The 12,906-nt window shown below is 53.4% G+C and overlaps 1 protein-coding gene across 2 annotated transcripts in view; it reads left to right on the top strand.

The window, feature by feature from the left end:
- The first annotated feature begins 12,466 nt into the window (after positions 1-12,466).
- SRPK1 (SRSF protein kinase 1) overlaps positions 12,467-12,906 on the top strand; it is a 32,836-nt gene continuing 32,396 nt past the window's right edge. For both annotated transcript variants that reach the window (XM_054087908.1, XM_054087907.1), the window contains exons 1-2: positions 12,467-12,641; positions 12,764-12,824. In XM_054087908.1, coding sequence (XP_053943883.1) covers positions 12,482-12,641; positions 12,764-12,824 — 221 coding nt within the window. In that variant the 5' untranslated portion in view covers positions 12,467-12,481. The remainder of the gene's footprint in view (positions 12,642-12,763; positions 12,825-12,906) is intronic.

Genomic DNA, 12,906 nt, shown 5'->3' with positions numbered 1-12,906 from the left:
CACGAGCATTGCACAGCCATTGCACGGGCGTTGCACAGCCATTGCACAGGCGTTGCACGAGCATTGCACGGGCATTGCACGGGCGTTGCACGAGCATTGCACAGACATTGCATGGGCATTGCACAGGCATTGCACGAGCATTGCACAGCCATTGCACGGGCATTGTACAGCCATTACACGGTCATTGCACAGGCGTTGCACGAGCATTGCACGGGCATTGTACAGCCATTACACGGTCATTGCACAGCCATTGCACGGGCATTGCACAGGTGTTGTACAGCCATTACACGGTCATTGCACAGGCGTTCCACGAGCATTGCACAGTCATTGCACAGCCATTGCACGGGCATTGCACAGCCACTGCACAGCCATTGCACGGGCATTGCACGGGCATTGCACGGGCATTGTACAGCCATAACACGGTCATTGCACAGCCATTGCACGGGCATTGCACAGGTGTTGTACAGCCATTACACGGTCGTTGCACAGCCATTGCACGGGCATTGTACAGCTATTGCACAGGCACTGTACAGCCATTACACGATCATTGCACAGGCGTTGCACGAACATTGCACAGCCATTGCACAGGCGTTGCACAGGCATTGCACGGGCGTTGCACAGGCGTTGCACGGGCATTGCACAGGTGTTGCACAGCCATTGCACAGGTGTTGCACAGGCGTTGCACAAGCATTGTACAGCCATTGCACGGGCATTGCACAGCCATTGCACAGGCGTTGCAGAGGCGTTGCATGACCGTTGCACAAGCGTTGCACAAGCATTGCACGGGCATTGTACAGCCATTACATGGGCACTGTACAGCCATTACACAGTCATTGCACAGGCGTTGCACGAGCATTGTACAGCCATTGCACGGGAATTGCACAGCCATTGCACAGGCATTGCACGGACATTGCACAGCCATTGCACGGGCATTGCACGAGCATTGCACAGACACTGTACAGCCATTACACGGTTGTTGCACAGCCATTGCACGGGCATTGCACGGGCATTGTACAGCCATTACACGGTCGTTGCACAGACGTTGCCCGAGCATTGCACAGCCGTTGCACAGGTGTTGCACAAGCATTGCACAGCCATTGCACAGGCATTGCACAGCCATTGCACAGCCATTACACGGTCATTGCACAGGCGTTGCACGAGCATTGCACAGGCGTTGCACGGGCGTTTTACGGGCATTTGATGGGCATTGCACGGGCACTGCACAGGCACTGCACGATCGTTGCTCGGGCATTGCAAAGCCATTACATGGGCTTTTCACGAGCCTTGCACAGACATCGCATGGCTGTGGCACAAGCATTGCGTGGGCATTGCACAAGCGTTTCACAGACATTTCACGGGCATCGCATGGGCACTGGATCGGCTTTGATCCCCTGATCCAGGGGGAGGTGTCCCTGCCCATGGCAGGGGGTGGAACTGGGTGGGCTTTAAGGTCCCTTCCAACCCAAACCATTCTGTGATTCTCTGTATACACTGTGAAGAGAAACCTCCAATAGTTGTGGTTCCCTCCAGCGCTCCCTCAGCCCCGCTGGCACACATGGGCTTTCGGTTGCTTTTCCCCTGATTTGTGCCTTTTGATACTATTTATTTCTTCATTTTCAAGGCCATTTTCTGTTCCTTCTTAGCTGGGGACAGGGAGAGTTGGGTAATGGTATGAGAGTGACTGAACTGCTGGGGCATCACTTTGGAGCTATGGCCCTGTTCTTTGAGGAGAACGGATGAGGCGAGAGTCGTGATTAGCTGACTGACCATGAGCCAGCGGTGGCCCAGGTGGCCAAGAAGGCCAACGGCATCTTGGCTTGGATCAGACACGGTGTGACCAGCAGGTCCAGGGAGGGGATTCTCCCTCTGTACTCGGCACTGGTGAGACCGCACCTTGAGTACTGTGTTCAGTTCTGGGCCCCTCACCACAAGAAGGATGTTGAGGCTCTGGAGTGTGTCCAGAGAAGAGCAACGAAGCTGGTGAGGGGCTGGAGAACGTCTGACGAGGAGCGGCTGAGAGAGCCTTGAGAAGAGGAGGCTGAGGGGAGACCTTATTACTCTCTACAACTGCCTGAAAGGAGGTTGTGGAGAGGAGGGAGCTGGGCTCTTCTCCCCAGTGACAGGGGACAGGACAAGGGGGAATGGCTTCAGGCTCCGTCAGGGGAGGGTCAGACTGGACACCTCCACAGGGATGGAGCCCAGATTACAGGGCTGATTTTGGAAGGCTCCACGTGTGTATTAAACACGGTGTGGCCATCAGGGCCACGGAGGGGATTCTCCCTCTGTACTCGGCACTGGTGAGACCACACCTCAAATCCTGTGTTCAGTTCTGGGCCCCTCACCACAAGAAGGATATTGAGGCTCTGGAGTGTGTCCAGAGAAGAGCAACGAAGCTGCAGAAGAGTCTGAAGAACAAGTCTGAGGGCCCTGGGGTTTAGCCTGAAGAAGAGGAGGCTGAGGGGAGACCTTATTGCTCTCTACAACTGCCTGAAAGGAGGTTGTGGAAAGGAGGGTGTTCCTTTTTAGTTGTTTTGTTTGGCGTTTTTATTGACTACGAATACCGTCAAGTTTCTTTCTGAATCCCAGTTTGGATGTAGAATGGCCTGTCGATGGTCATGGCTGTATCTCCTCTGGAAAGTCCTCCTATGAAAGCAAACACAAAAATCTCTGATTCATCCTTTCTCTGGGCTTTGTTTCGGCATGTACGCTGACTCTATCCTGAACCTTAAACTGTTGTTTTGAGGCCATGGCAGGACTTGAAGCTCAAGCCTAGCTGTGGGTGAGGTTCCACAAGGTGTGGTGAGTTACCCAACAGCTCACTGCTGCCAAAAGGGACCACACAGGGAAAGGGAACCAGGGGAGCCAGACCTCTCTTTCTGGACATCTAACTCTTACATCAGCTCAGCCTCGTGTGGAACTGCGGCCTAAAACTATGGGTGATGTCTAATTTACTCTGTGGTAAAGTAATTCCCTGGTGATAAGTGGTGGCAAATAGAGCTATAGGTCAAATTTCTATTGTGTTTTCTAGTTTTCATTTGCCGTGAAGACTTGTCCTCAAGATTGAATCATAGAATCACCAGGTTGGAAAAGACCTCTTGGATCATCGAGTCCAACCATTCCTATCTGCCACTAAACCATGTCCCTGAGCACCTCGTCCACCCATCTTTTAAACACCTCCAGGGATGGGGACTCAACCAAGACTAATTTTTGTAATGGTGAGATCCTTTTGATTGTGCGCTAGCCTTCTGTTCTAGCGCTGTCTTTTATATATTAAATAAAGGAGGAGATCAAATGAGGTTCCTGGAGTCAGAGAAACAAAACTACTGGATGGAGAGGGTGGGACTGTGTATAATTACGACGCGTGACCTGCAGTTAACAGTTTGTCCACCCAGAAGCACCTGCTGCAATAAAATAAGTCTTGCCCAGATATGAAAGGGAGCATTTTGCTCTAAAATCACAGCCAATATTATTAGAAACTATTGTTGCACTTGCTGCTTAATAAGAAAATCTCTTTATTCCCTCCCCAGAGTTGTTGTTTAAGAACTTGGCGTGCCTTGCTTCCTCACACTCTTTTCCCTCTTTCTTTTCCAGTTCCCTGTCTCGTGTTTTTTTTCTCTCATTTTGTGTCCTCTTTGCGGTCACCTTGGATGACAAAGTGATGGAAGGAGACTCAACTCTATCACGTCAACTGGGGTCCAGTCCCCACAGCCACGGTGCAAGGGAGCCCTGGGCAGCTCCTGCATCACTCGGATTTGGTTTGTAAGGAGAAACAACGATGCCACGGGGTTAGAAAGGGGAAGAAGGAGGACAGGGCCCTGGGGTTACTCAGAGTTTACCTACTGGGAATTCTGATTCGAATCACACACACAAAATAAACCATGTAGGTCAAGTCCTGCACACATCCCCTTGTTAAACAGTGTGACACAGGACACATTTGACTGGCTTTGGGGAGGTGGGATAGGCTTCCCTATGTATGTTTTCCTTCTAGATCAGAATAGGAGGAATCAGAATCCCCTCTCCTGTTTTTCTGTGGTGTTAATGAGGTCAAGTAATTAATGCCCTCAGCGCCCTGGGCTCCGGCGCAGACGGGTTTTCGTATGAACAGCACACGGAGCATTTGCGATTCATCCGAATGGAATGCGAAGGCACGGAGGTGCCTGTGCAGGATTCATGTCATGTGCCAGCTGGATCCACAGAATCATAGAATAGTTTGGGTTGGAAGGGACCTAAGATCATCCAGTTCCAACCCCCCTGCCATGGGCAGGGACACCTCCCACTGGATCAGGGTGATCAAAGCTCCATCCAACCTGGCCTTGAACCCCTCCAGGGATGGGGCAGCCACAACTTCTCTGGGCAACCTGTTCCAGTGCCTCACCACTCTCATGGTGAAGAAATTCCTCTTTATGCCCAGTCTAAATGTGCCCCTGTCCAGTTTATACCCATTGCCCCTCTTCCTATCCCCACGAGCCTTTGTGAACAGCCCCTCTCCAGCTTTCTTGTAGCCTCTTCAGCTACTGGAAGGTCGCCATAAGGTCTCCTCGGAGCCTTCTCTTCTCCAGGCTGAACAATCCCAACTCTCTCAGCCTGTCCTCATATAAATTTCACCTGGTTGGTCAAGTTTGAGCTGCTAGGTCCTTTGTAGCCCTGAGGACACGAGCTATCACAGACGCCAGTGTGAAGGAGTTGGCTGGAGTGTCAGGGAGGCGTCTCCTTCCTAAAGTAAAGGACCAGTGCACACTGCCTTACATTTACCGACAGGATTTGAGTGTGAATCATTATTGGGATGTAGTGATAGGACGAGGGGCAATGGCTATAAACTGGAGAGGGACTGATTTAGACTGGACATAAGGAAGAATTTCTTCACCATAAGAGTGGTGAGACACTGGCCCAGGTTGCCCAGAGAAGTTGTGGCTGCCCCATCCCTGGAGGTGTTCCAGGCCAGGTTGGGTGGTTCTTGGAGCCCCTGATCCAGTGGGAGGTGTCCCTGCCCATGGCAGGGGGTGGAACGGGATGATATTTAAGGTCCCTTCCAACCTGAACTATTCTATGATTCTATGATATTTTCCATGGAGATTCTTACCATGAATGAACTGCTGATGCGTTTATGTCCTTAATTTGTTCAGAAGTTAAATTATGAAAATACTGTTTACATGTGGGACAGCTCTTCACATCAGCATAATGAGCACATATGTAGCACTCTGGCTCCTTAGGTAAATTGGTAGTTCTTTCTCTGCTGTTTTTTTAGCCTCTCTGGCAGCTCATTGTAATGCAATCATTAATGCTTTACATTAAAATCTTGTTGTGCATCTGACCAGCTGAAGACTTCACCCATAAAACTTGAAATATCCAGACAGGACTTCAGAAACTTTAGGTACTTATTCAGAAACTGCAAAATCTGATTATATATGTATATGTATGCTAACAAACGTAGACGGTCTCACACCAGAGACTGATGGTGGATTGAAAAGATGGATACGTGGTTGAAACATCTCATGCAGTTCCATTTTTGTTTGCTCTGTTCCATTGGTTCCAGGCTCATTCAGCACCTTCAACGTAGTGATGCTAAACATTCTGAAGACTCTCAATTTCAACCAAATGTTACCCACTGGGCAACGTCTCCGACCCTACATTTATGTAGGATCACATGGAGGCCTCGACAGTTACTGCATCATTAACATTTTTGACCAGCATCATTCGGGTAGAATATTAATCTATTTTATGTTCTTAATGATGAATCCTTATGCGCATTCTTCATACAAATGTGAAAATTGGTACCACTTGCGTTTTCTTACCACAAATGTTAAGGTCAGCACATTTGAATACATACGTTCTGCAAAGTGGGACATGAAGATCTGTCTCTTCCTCTCCTGCCGCCTGAAAAAGATATGATAGGTTAGGGTTCGTGTGTCCACGATAAATATGTGTGAAGTAAATTATTATCTTTTATGTTGGCCAAATCTGCGGTAGGTTGACCCTTAGGTAGTCTGCATAACTGCACACACTTGATATGAAGTGCTCATATTCTGGTTTGGCAATGTCTTACTCAGTTGTGCATCATGAAAACGGTGTGTTCAAATAACCATCCATCACATATGACAATGAGGTCATGCTGTTCAAACACGGAAACAAGATGGGTGGGTTTGGACATCGATAATCATATCGTGTCTTCCTACTTCACCATGAGAGTGGGGAGGCCCTGGAACAGGTTGCCCAGGGAAGGTGTGACTGCCCCATCCCTGGAGGGGTTCCAGGCCAGGTTGGATGGGGCTTGGAGCCCCTGATCCAGTGGGAGGTGTCCCTGCCTATGGCAGGGTGTGGAACTGGGTGGGCTTTGAGGTCCCTTCCAACCCAAACCATTCCATGGTTCTATCATTCTATGACTCCCGCACCCAGGGCCAGCGGGGATCCCAAACTCCATGGAATTGGTTGGGCTTTAAGGTCCCTTCCAATCCAAACTACTCTCTGATTCTCTGATCTTCTAGGTAATGTTAGCACTTGGCAAAAAAACCAGCTTAGTTACCTTTTCTGTAGATCAGTCAGAGTTTGATGGAGTAATATCAGTACGAGTGTGTGAGCCGGGATTGGACAGAAAGCAGAAGCATTTCCCTGAACCAGCCCCACGCAGCACAAGGCTTCTCCATGCCCTCATCTGGATGATTATCCCATGGCACTAATCGCCTGCTGCGAGGAGCTGCAGGTGAATTAATTGCGATATGTGGCCAGCGCTGTGTCTAGATACCATTCAGAGCCCATTTTAGGGCAAAGCTTGGTTTTAAATGATGGATCCTTTTTGTACAGATCCTGTGCTCTGGGCTAAATTTGCTAACATGTGAACAGTTCTAACTTTTGCTGCTGGGCATTGTGTGGTTTCTGGCTGTGTAAGGTGGCTCCACTGAATTCTGCTGCTCCTGGCAGCTAAATTTTAGCAATTTTACTAAGGCTAATAGGACATTAATATTAAACTGTCTGTAAAGTATTCCCGTGAGCCCTTCTAATTGTTCTTTTTCCTTGTTTTCATTTACATTCTTCTTGTTTCCGAGCAGTTTCTAGAGAGGAGCCACAGCACCGCATGTGCAAACTCTGAATGTGAAGGATTTTAGTGAACGTTACTGTGCAGAGTTGCTTTCTGTGGAGGAAACCGAGTGCTGGAACCTTCATACCTTTTGGATTGGAAGACAGGAAGAAATGAAAGCCCAAATGGTGTTGCGTAATTCTCAAACCACATATGCTTCCTTACATTGTTTTGGACAGTGGCTTCATGCCAAACTCCTCTCAGCTCTGTTCAAAACAGAGTCATACAAACCCCATGGAAAGCATAGCCCTCATTTCCAGATTCTGTTGGCTCCCCTGTGGCAGCTTTGATTTAAGATGAAATGTCATTCCTAGCTGTTGGCACCATGGAAAGTCTCCACTGCAAGTTTAAGAGATGATTTTTTCTGCCTGTTCTGCAAAGCTCTAAATCTTTCCTTCCTACTCTCATGACTTTGCAGAGCTGTGCACCAGTGGACAACTCGATGTCAGTACATTGGCTTTCAAATGATGGGTATTCATGTTGCAAAACAAGATTCTGGCTGAGAGGAAGTCCAGACAATCCTGATCTTTTTCCCTTATAGCTTTGCAGTGCCGTAACTCGTCTCCCGCATAAGTACACAAGGCTTCTGTGTTTAGGCAAGCACAAACCCCTGGACACGCTGTGAAGTGACAAAGCACATACTTTACGGCCAAGAACTCCACCTATACCTCTAAAAAGCCACAGAAGTCAGAGTTCAAAGGCCTCTCTGTAATCCTCTCTTTGTAGGCAGCTTGATGTTCTCAGCTGACCTACTTGCAACACCTATTTGTGCACACAGCATCCGTCTCGTGTCATGGAATCGTAGAATGGGTTGGATTGGAAGAGACCTCAAAGCCCATCCAGTTCCACCCCCTGCCACGGGCAGGGACACCTCCCACTGGCTCAGGGGCTCCAAACTCAATCCAACCTGGCCTGGAACACCTCCAGGGATGGGGCAACCATGCCTTCTCAGGGCAACTTGGGTCAGGGCGTCCCCACTCTCAGAGAAGAACATTTCTTCCTAAGATCTCGATCTCCTGTCCTTCCCACCTAGTGTGATGAAACCCAGCAGAACCCCAGGCAGCTCTCCCACTGTATAGAATCAGAGGACACAGATCCCAAACCATCCACCCTATCACTGCAGAGGGTGCAAAGCGTGTTTAACCATCCCCAGCCCTGTTGCTGTTTCAGTAGCACATGACTCTGGTGCAGAAATGCCTGCAGAAGACAAAAAGAAGCCGAGGAACTTCAGGAGTCAGGCAAAGCGTGGCAGAAGGGGTTCTCAGAGCAATGCGCTGTGGTGCGCCACACTGCGCATGAAGCTATGAGGACAGGCCAGATAAACCAGTTATATATGGACTTATTTCAGCGGTGTTTATTCTGCTTTAAAAACGAGTGCCAGGCTGGTTGTGGAAAGAGGAGGCACCTTGGCTTGGGGCTGGCTCGGAGCAGTAACAGCAGGGGTGAGCAGATAACGTGTCAGGGGCAACCTCCCAAGACATTTACTGCAAATACGGGGTGACAGAGAGGCTGCCCGGAAACTAAGATATTTCCAGAGGGACCAGGACAGGCTGGAGAAGTGGGGCTGTGAGAACCTCGTGAGGTTCAACAAGGGCAGTGTAAGGTCCTACACCTGGATTGGGGCAATCCCCGATTTAAGCAAAGGATAGGGGATGATGTGATTGAGAGCAGCCCTGAGGAGAAGGACTTGGGGTGCTGGGGGAGTAGAAGCTCAATGTGAGCCAGCAATGTGCACTCGCAGCCCAGAAACCAACCGTGCCCTGGGCTGCATCCAAAGCAGCGTGGCCAGCAGGGAGGGAGGGGATTCTGCCCCTCTATTCCTTTCTTGTTGAGACCTCATCTGGAGTATTGTGTCCAGTTATGGAATTCCCAACATAAGAAGGAGATGGAACTGTTGGAACAGGTCCAGAGGAGGCTACAAGGACGATCCGAGGGCTGGAGAACCTTCCATACGAAGACAGGCTGAGAGAGTTGGGGTTGTTCAGCCTGGGGAAGGGTCCAAGAAGACCTTAGAGCAGCTTCCAGTACCTGAAAGGGGCTACAAGAAAGCTGGAGAGGGACTATTCATGAAGCTTGTGGTGATAGGATGAGAGGGGATGGGTATAAACTGGAGAGGGGCAGATTTAGGCTTGATATATGGAGGAATTTCTTCACCATGAGGGTGGGGAGGCCCTGGCCCAGGTTGCCCAGGGAAGCTGTGGCTGCCCCATCCCTGGAGGTGTTCCAGGCCAGATTGGATGGACCTTGGGCAGCCTGATCCAGTGGGAGGTGTCCCTGCCATCGCAGGGGTTGGAACTGGATGATCTTTAAGGTCCCTTCCAACCCAAACTATTCTTTGATTGTAGTGGCTTTGTAGTCTGCTTTCATTCTGACTTTTCCGATGCAGGACACCGGGGTGCAGTGCTGGCGAGGGGGTCACCATCACACATGAGGTCTTTCAGCTCAGCATTCCCTCACGCACAGCAGTGCAAAGCATCAGATCTGCTCATCTCTGTCGCATTATCATCACAAAACCTCGTGCTGTCATTTTGCCCTTAAAACTCTGCAGGACAGACCGATGTGCTAAACTTCTCTTGTTTGTAGTAACAGAGCAACAACTGCCAATTGGGAAAGGGATTTTTCTGTCTTCCAATACCTTATTTTCCATCAAAATACCTATAATCTGGTGTCACAGAGCCCTGCTCTCCAGCACCCTTGAAAATGCCCTGACTTAGAAATCAAAACCAGAGCAGACACAGTTCACAGTCCGGTCACAGCCGATAGCCGCAACTCCCTCTGCCGGCTTCCCATCCAGAATCCCTTACAGAATCCTGGCAGAATATAGAACAGAGATGTAGAGAGATTTTAGGAGTGAAATAGTGTTAAGCACAACGGCAGCTAAGAATAAAAGTTCCAAGGTGAGTATTTAACCACTGGAAAACACAGGTACTCCTCCAGTGCTGAAATGCCTTAATGGCCCCATAGACACAAAGTTTCATTTATTTCATGGGAATTATTAAATAAATAGTTTATTATTAAGAATCTCTGACAGTAGCAGGCACTTCACGCTGCTGAAGGCACATGATTTACACACACTGCTCCCCTGAATGTACCCCTTATGGCTCTGCTCAATGCACTCACCGGGGCTCCCCGCACTGCTCCCCTCCAGGCTCTGTTCACTGCACCATTCTCCCCACTGCACCCCTCGGGGCTCCCCCCACTGCATCCCTCACCGGTCCCTTCACTGCTCCCCTCAATGCAACCCCTATTGTTCCCCCCACTGCAGCCCTCAGGCTCTGCTCAATGCACCCTCTGCTATTGCACCCCTCTGGGCTCCCCCCACGCACCCCCCTGCTGCTCCCCCCACTGCACCCCTCATCGGTCCCCTCATTGCTCCCCTCACTGCAACCCCTATTGTTCCCCCCACTGCTCCCCCCACTGCACCCCCTATCGGTCCCCTCACTGCTACTCTCAATGCAATCCCTATTGCTCCGCTCACTGCATCCCTCAATACACCCCTCCAAGCTCCCCCCACTGCTTCCCCGTGCACCCCCCTGCTGCTCCCCCCACTGCACCCCTCATGGGTCCCTTCAATGTAACCCCTATTGCTCCCCACACTGCAGCCCTCAGGGTCTGCTCAATGCACCCTCACTGCACCGCTCCGGGCTCCCCCCCACTTTTCCCCCCACGCACCCCCTGCTGCTCCCCCCACTGCACCCCTCATTGGTCCCCTCACTGCTTCCCTCAATGCAACCCCTATTGCTCCCCTCATTGCACCCCTTGGGGCTCCCCCCACTGCACCCCTCAATGCAATCCCTATTGCTCCGCTCACTGCTTCCCTCAATTCACCCCTCCGGGCTCCCCCCACTGCTCCCCCCATGAGCCCCCCTGCTGCTCCCCCCACTGCACCCCTGGGGGCTCCCCCCACTGCACCCTTCAATGCAATCCCTATTGCTCCGCTCACTGCTTCCCTCAATTCACCTCTCCGGGCTCCCCTCACTGCACCCCTCATCGGTCCCCTCACTGCACCCCTCAATGCAACCCCTATTGCTCCCCCCACTGCACCCCTCAATGTAATCCCTATTGCTCCCCCCACTGCTCCCCCCACTGCACCCCTTGGGGCTCCCCCCACCGCACCCCTCAATGCAATCCCTACTGCTCTGCTCACCGCTTCCCTCAATTCACCCCTCCGGGCTCCCCCCACTGCACCTTTTGCCACCCTCCCCACTGCTCCCCTCGCCACTCCCCACTGCACCCCTCGGGGCTCCCCCCAGTGCACCCCTAACGCGCCCGGGGCCGGTGCTCGCTCCACCCCGAGCTCCTGCACGACCGCTCTTTGCACGGCCGTGCCCGGTCCCCGCCCTGCCCCGAGCTCTAACGCGCCCGGTCCCGGTCCCAGCACCGCCCCGAGCTCTACCGTAACCGCTTCCCGCTCCACCCCGAGCTCCGCCGTGCCCGGTACCCACCCCACCCTAAGCTTCAACTTGCCCGGTGCTAATGCTCCCACCTCGACCTCCAGCCTAACGGATTCCCGCTCCACCCCGAGCTCCAACGTTCCCGGGGCCGGTGCTCGCTCTTCCCCGAGCTCCAGCATCACCGGTCCCTGCCCTATCCCGAGCTCCAACGTGCCCGGTGTCAATGCTCGCACCGCCTCGAGCTCCAGTGCCACCAGTGCCAATGTCCACTCCACCCCGAGCTCCAACGTTCCCGCTGTCAGCACCGCCCCGAGCTCCATCGTGACCCGTGCCAATGCTCGCTCTTCCCCGAGCTCCAGCACCACCGGTCCCCGCCCTGTCCCGAGCTCCAACGTGCCCGGTGCCAATGCTCGCACCGCTCTGAGCTCCAGTGCGATTGGTACCAGCACCGCCTCGAGCTCCAGTGCGATCGGTGCCAATGTTCGCTCCACCCCGAGCTCCAGCCTAACGGATTTCCGCTCCACCCCAAGCTCCAACGTTCCCGGAGCCGGTGCTCGCTCCTCCCCGAGCTCCAGCATCACCGGTCCCCGCCCTATCCCGAGCTCAACCGTGCCCGGTGCCAATGCTCGCACCGCCTCGAGCTCCAGCGCGACCGGTACCAGCACCGCCTCGAGCTCCAGTGCGACCGGTACCAGCACCGCCTCGAGCTCCAGTGTGACCGGTACCAGCACCGCTCTGAGCTCCACCGTGCCCGGTGCCAATGCTCGCTCCTCCCCGAGCCCCAATATAACCGGGGCCAGCACGACCCCGAGTTCCAACGCGCCTGGTCCCGGTCCCGGCATCGCCTCGAGCTCCAGCATCACCGGTCCCCGCTCCGCCCGGAGCTCCACCGTGACCGGTCCCGGGGCTATCACCGCCTCGAGCTCCACCGTGCCCGCTGCTGATGCTCGCTCCACCGTAACGGCTTCTCGCTGCTCCTCCCCGAGCTCCAACGTAACCGCTTCTCGCTTCGCCGATGCCCGCCCCCCGCCCCGCCCGGAGCTTCCCCGCTGCCGGTGCCCGGATCTCGGCTGCCTCCGCCTCCCGCTCCCCCCGGCAGCCCTGCGGTGCCCGCCCCGCCCCGCTCGGAGCCCGGCGCAGGCGCGCGGTGCCGCTGGCGGCCATGGAGCGGAAAGGTGAGCGCGGGGCGCTGCCGGGACCCCCCCCCCCCCCCCACCCCGAGCCCTCCCCCCTCCCCGAGCCCTCCCCCGGGTCTCTGTGCCCCCCCCCCCGCTCACGCCGCCCCTCTCTCCCGCAGTGCTGGCGCTGCAGGCGCGCAAGAAGAGGACCAAAGCCAAGAAGGACAAAGCGCAGAGGAAGTAAGACCCGGCCCGCTTTGTTCCACCCCGCGGGGGGGGGCGGCGGGCACGGGGTTGCCGCGGGTCCTCGCCCTCCCCCGGG

The sequence above is a fragment of the Cuculus canorus genome, chromosome 24, assembly GCF_017976375.1.
Source record: "Cuculus canorus isolate bCucCan1 chromosome 24, bCucCan1.pri, whole genome shotgun sequence".
NCBI classification, from domain to species: Eukaryota; Metazoa; Chordata; class Aves; order Cuculiformes; family Cuculidae; genus Cuculus; species Cuculus canorus.
This window is presented reverse-complemented; position numbering and strand designations above follow the sequence as displayed.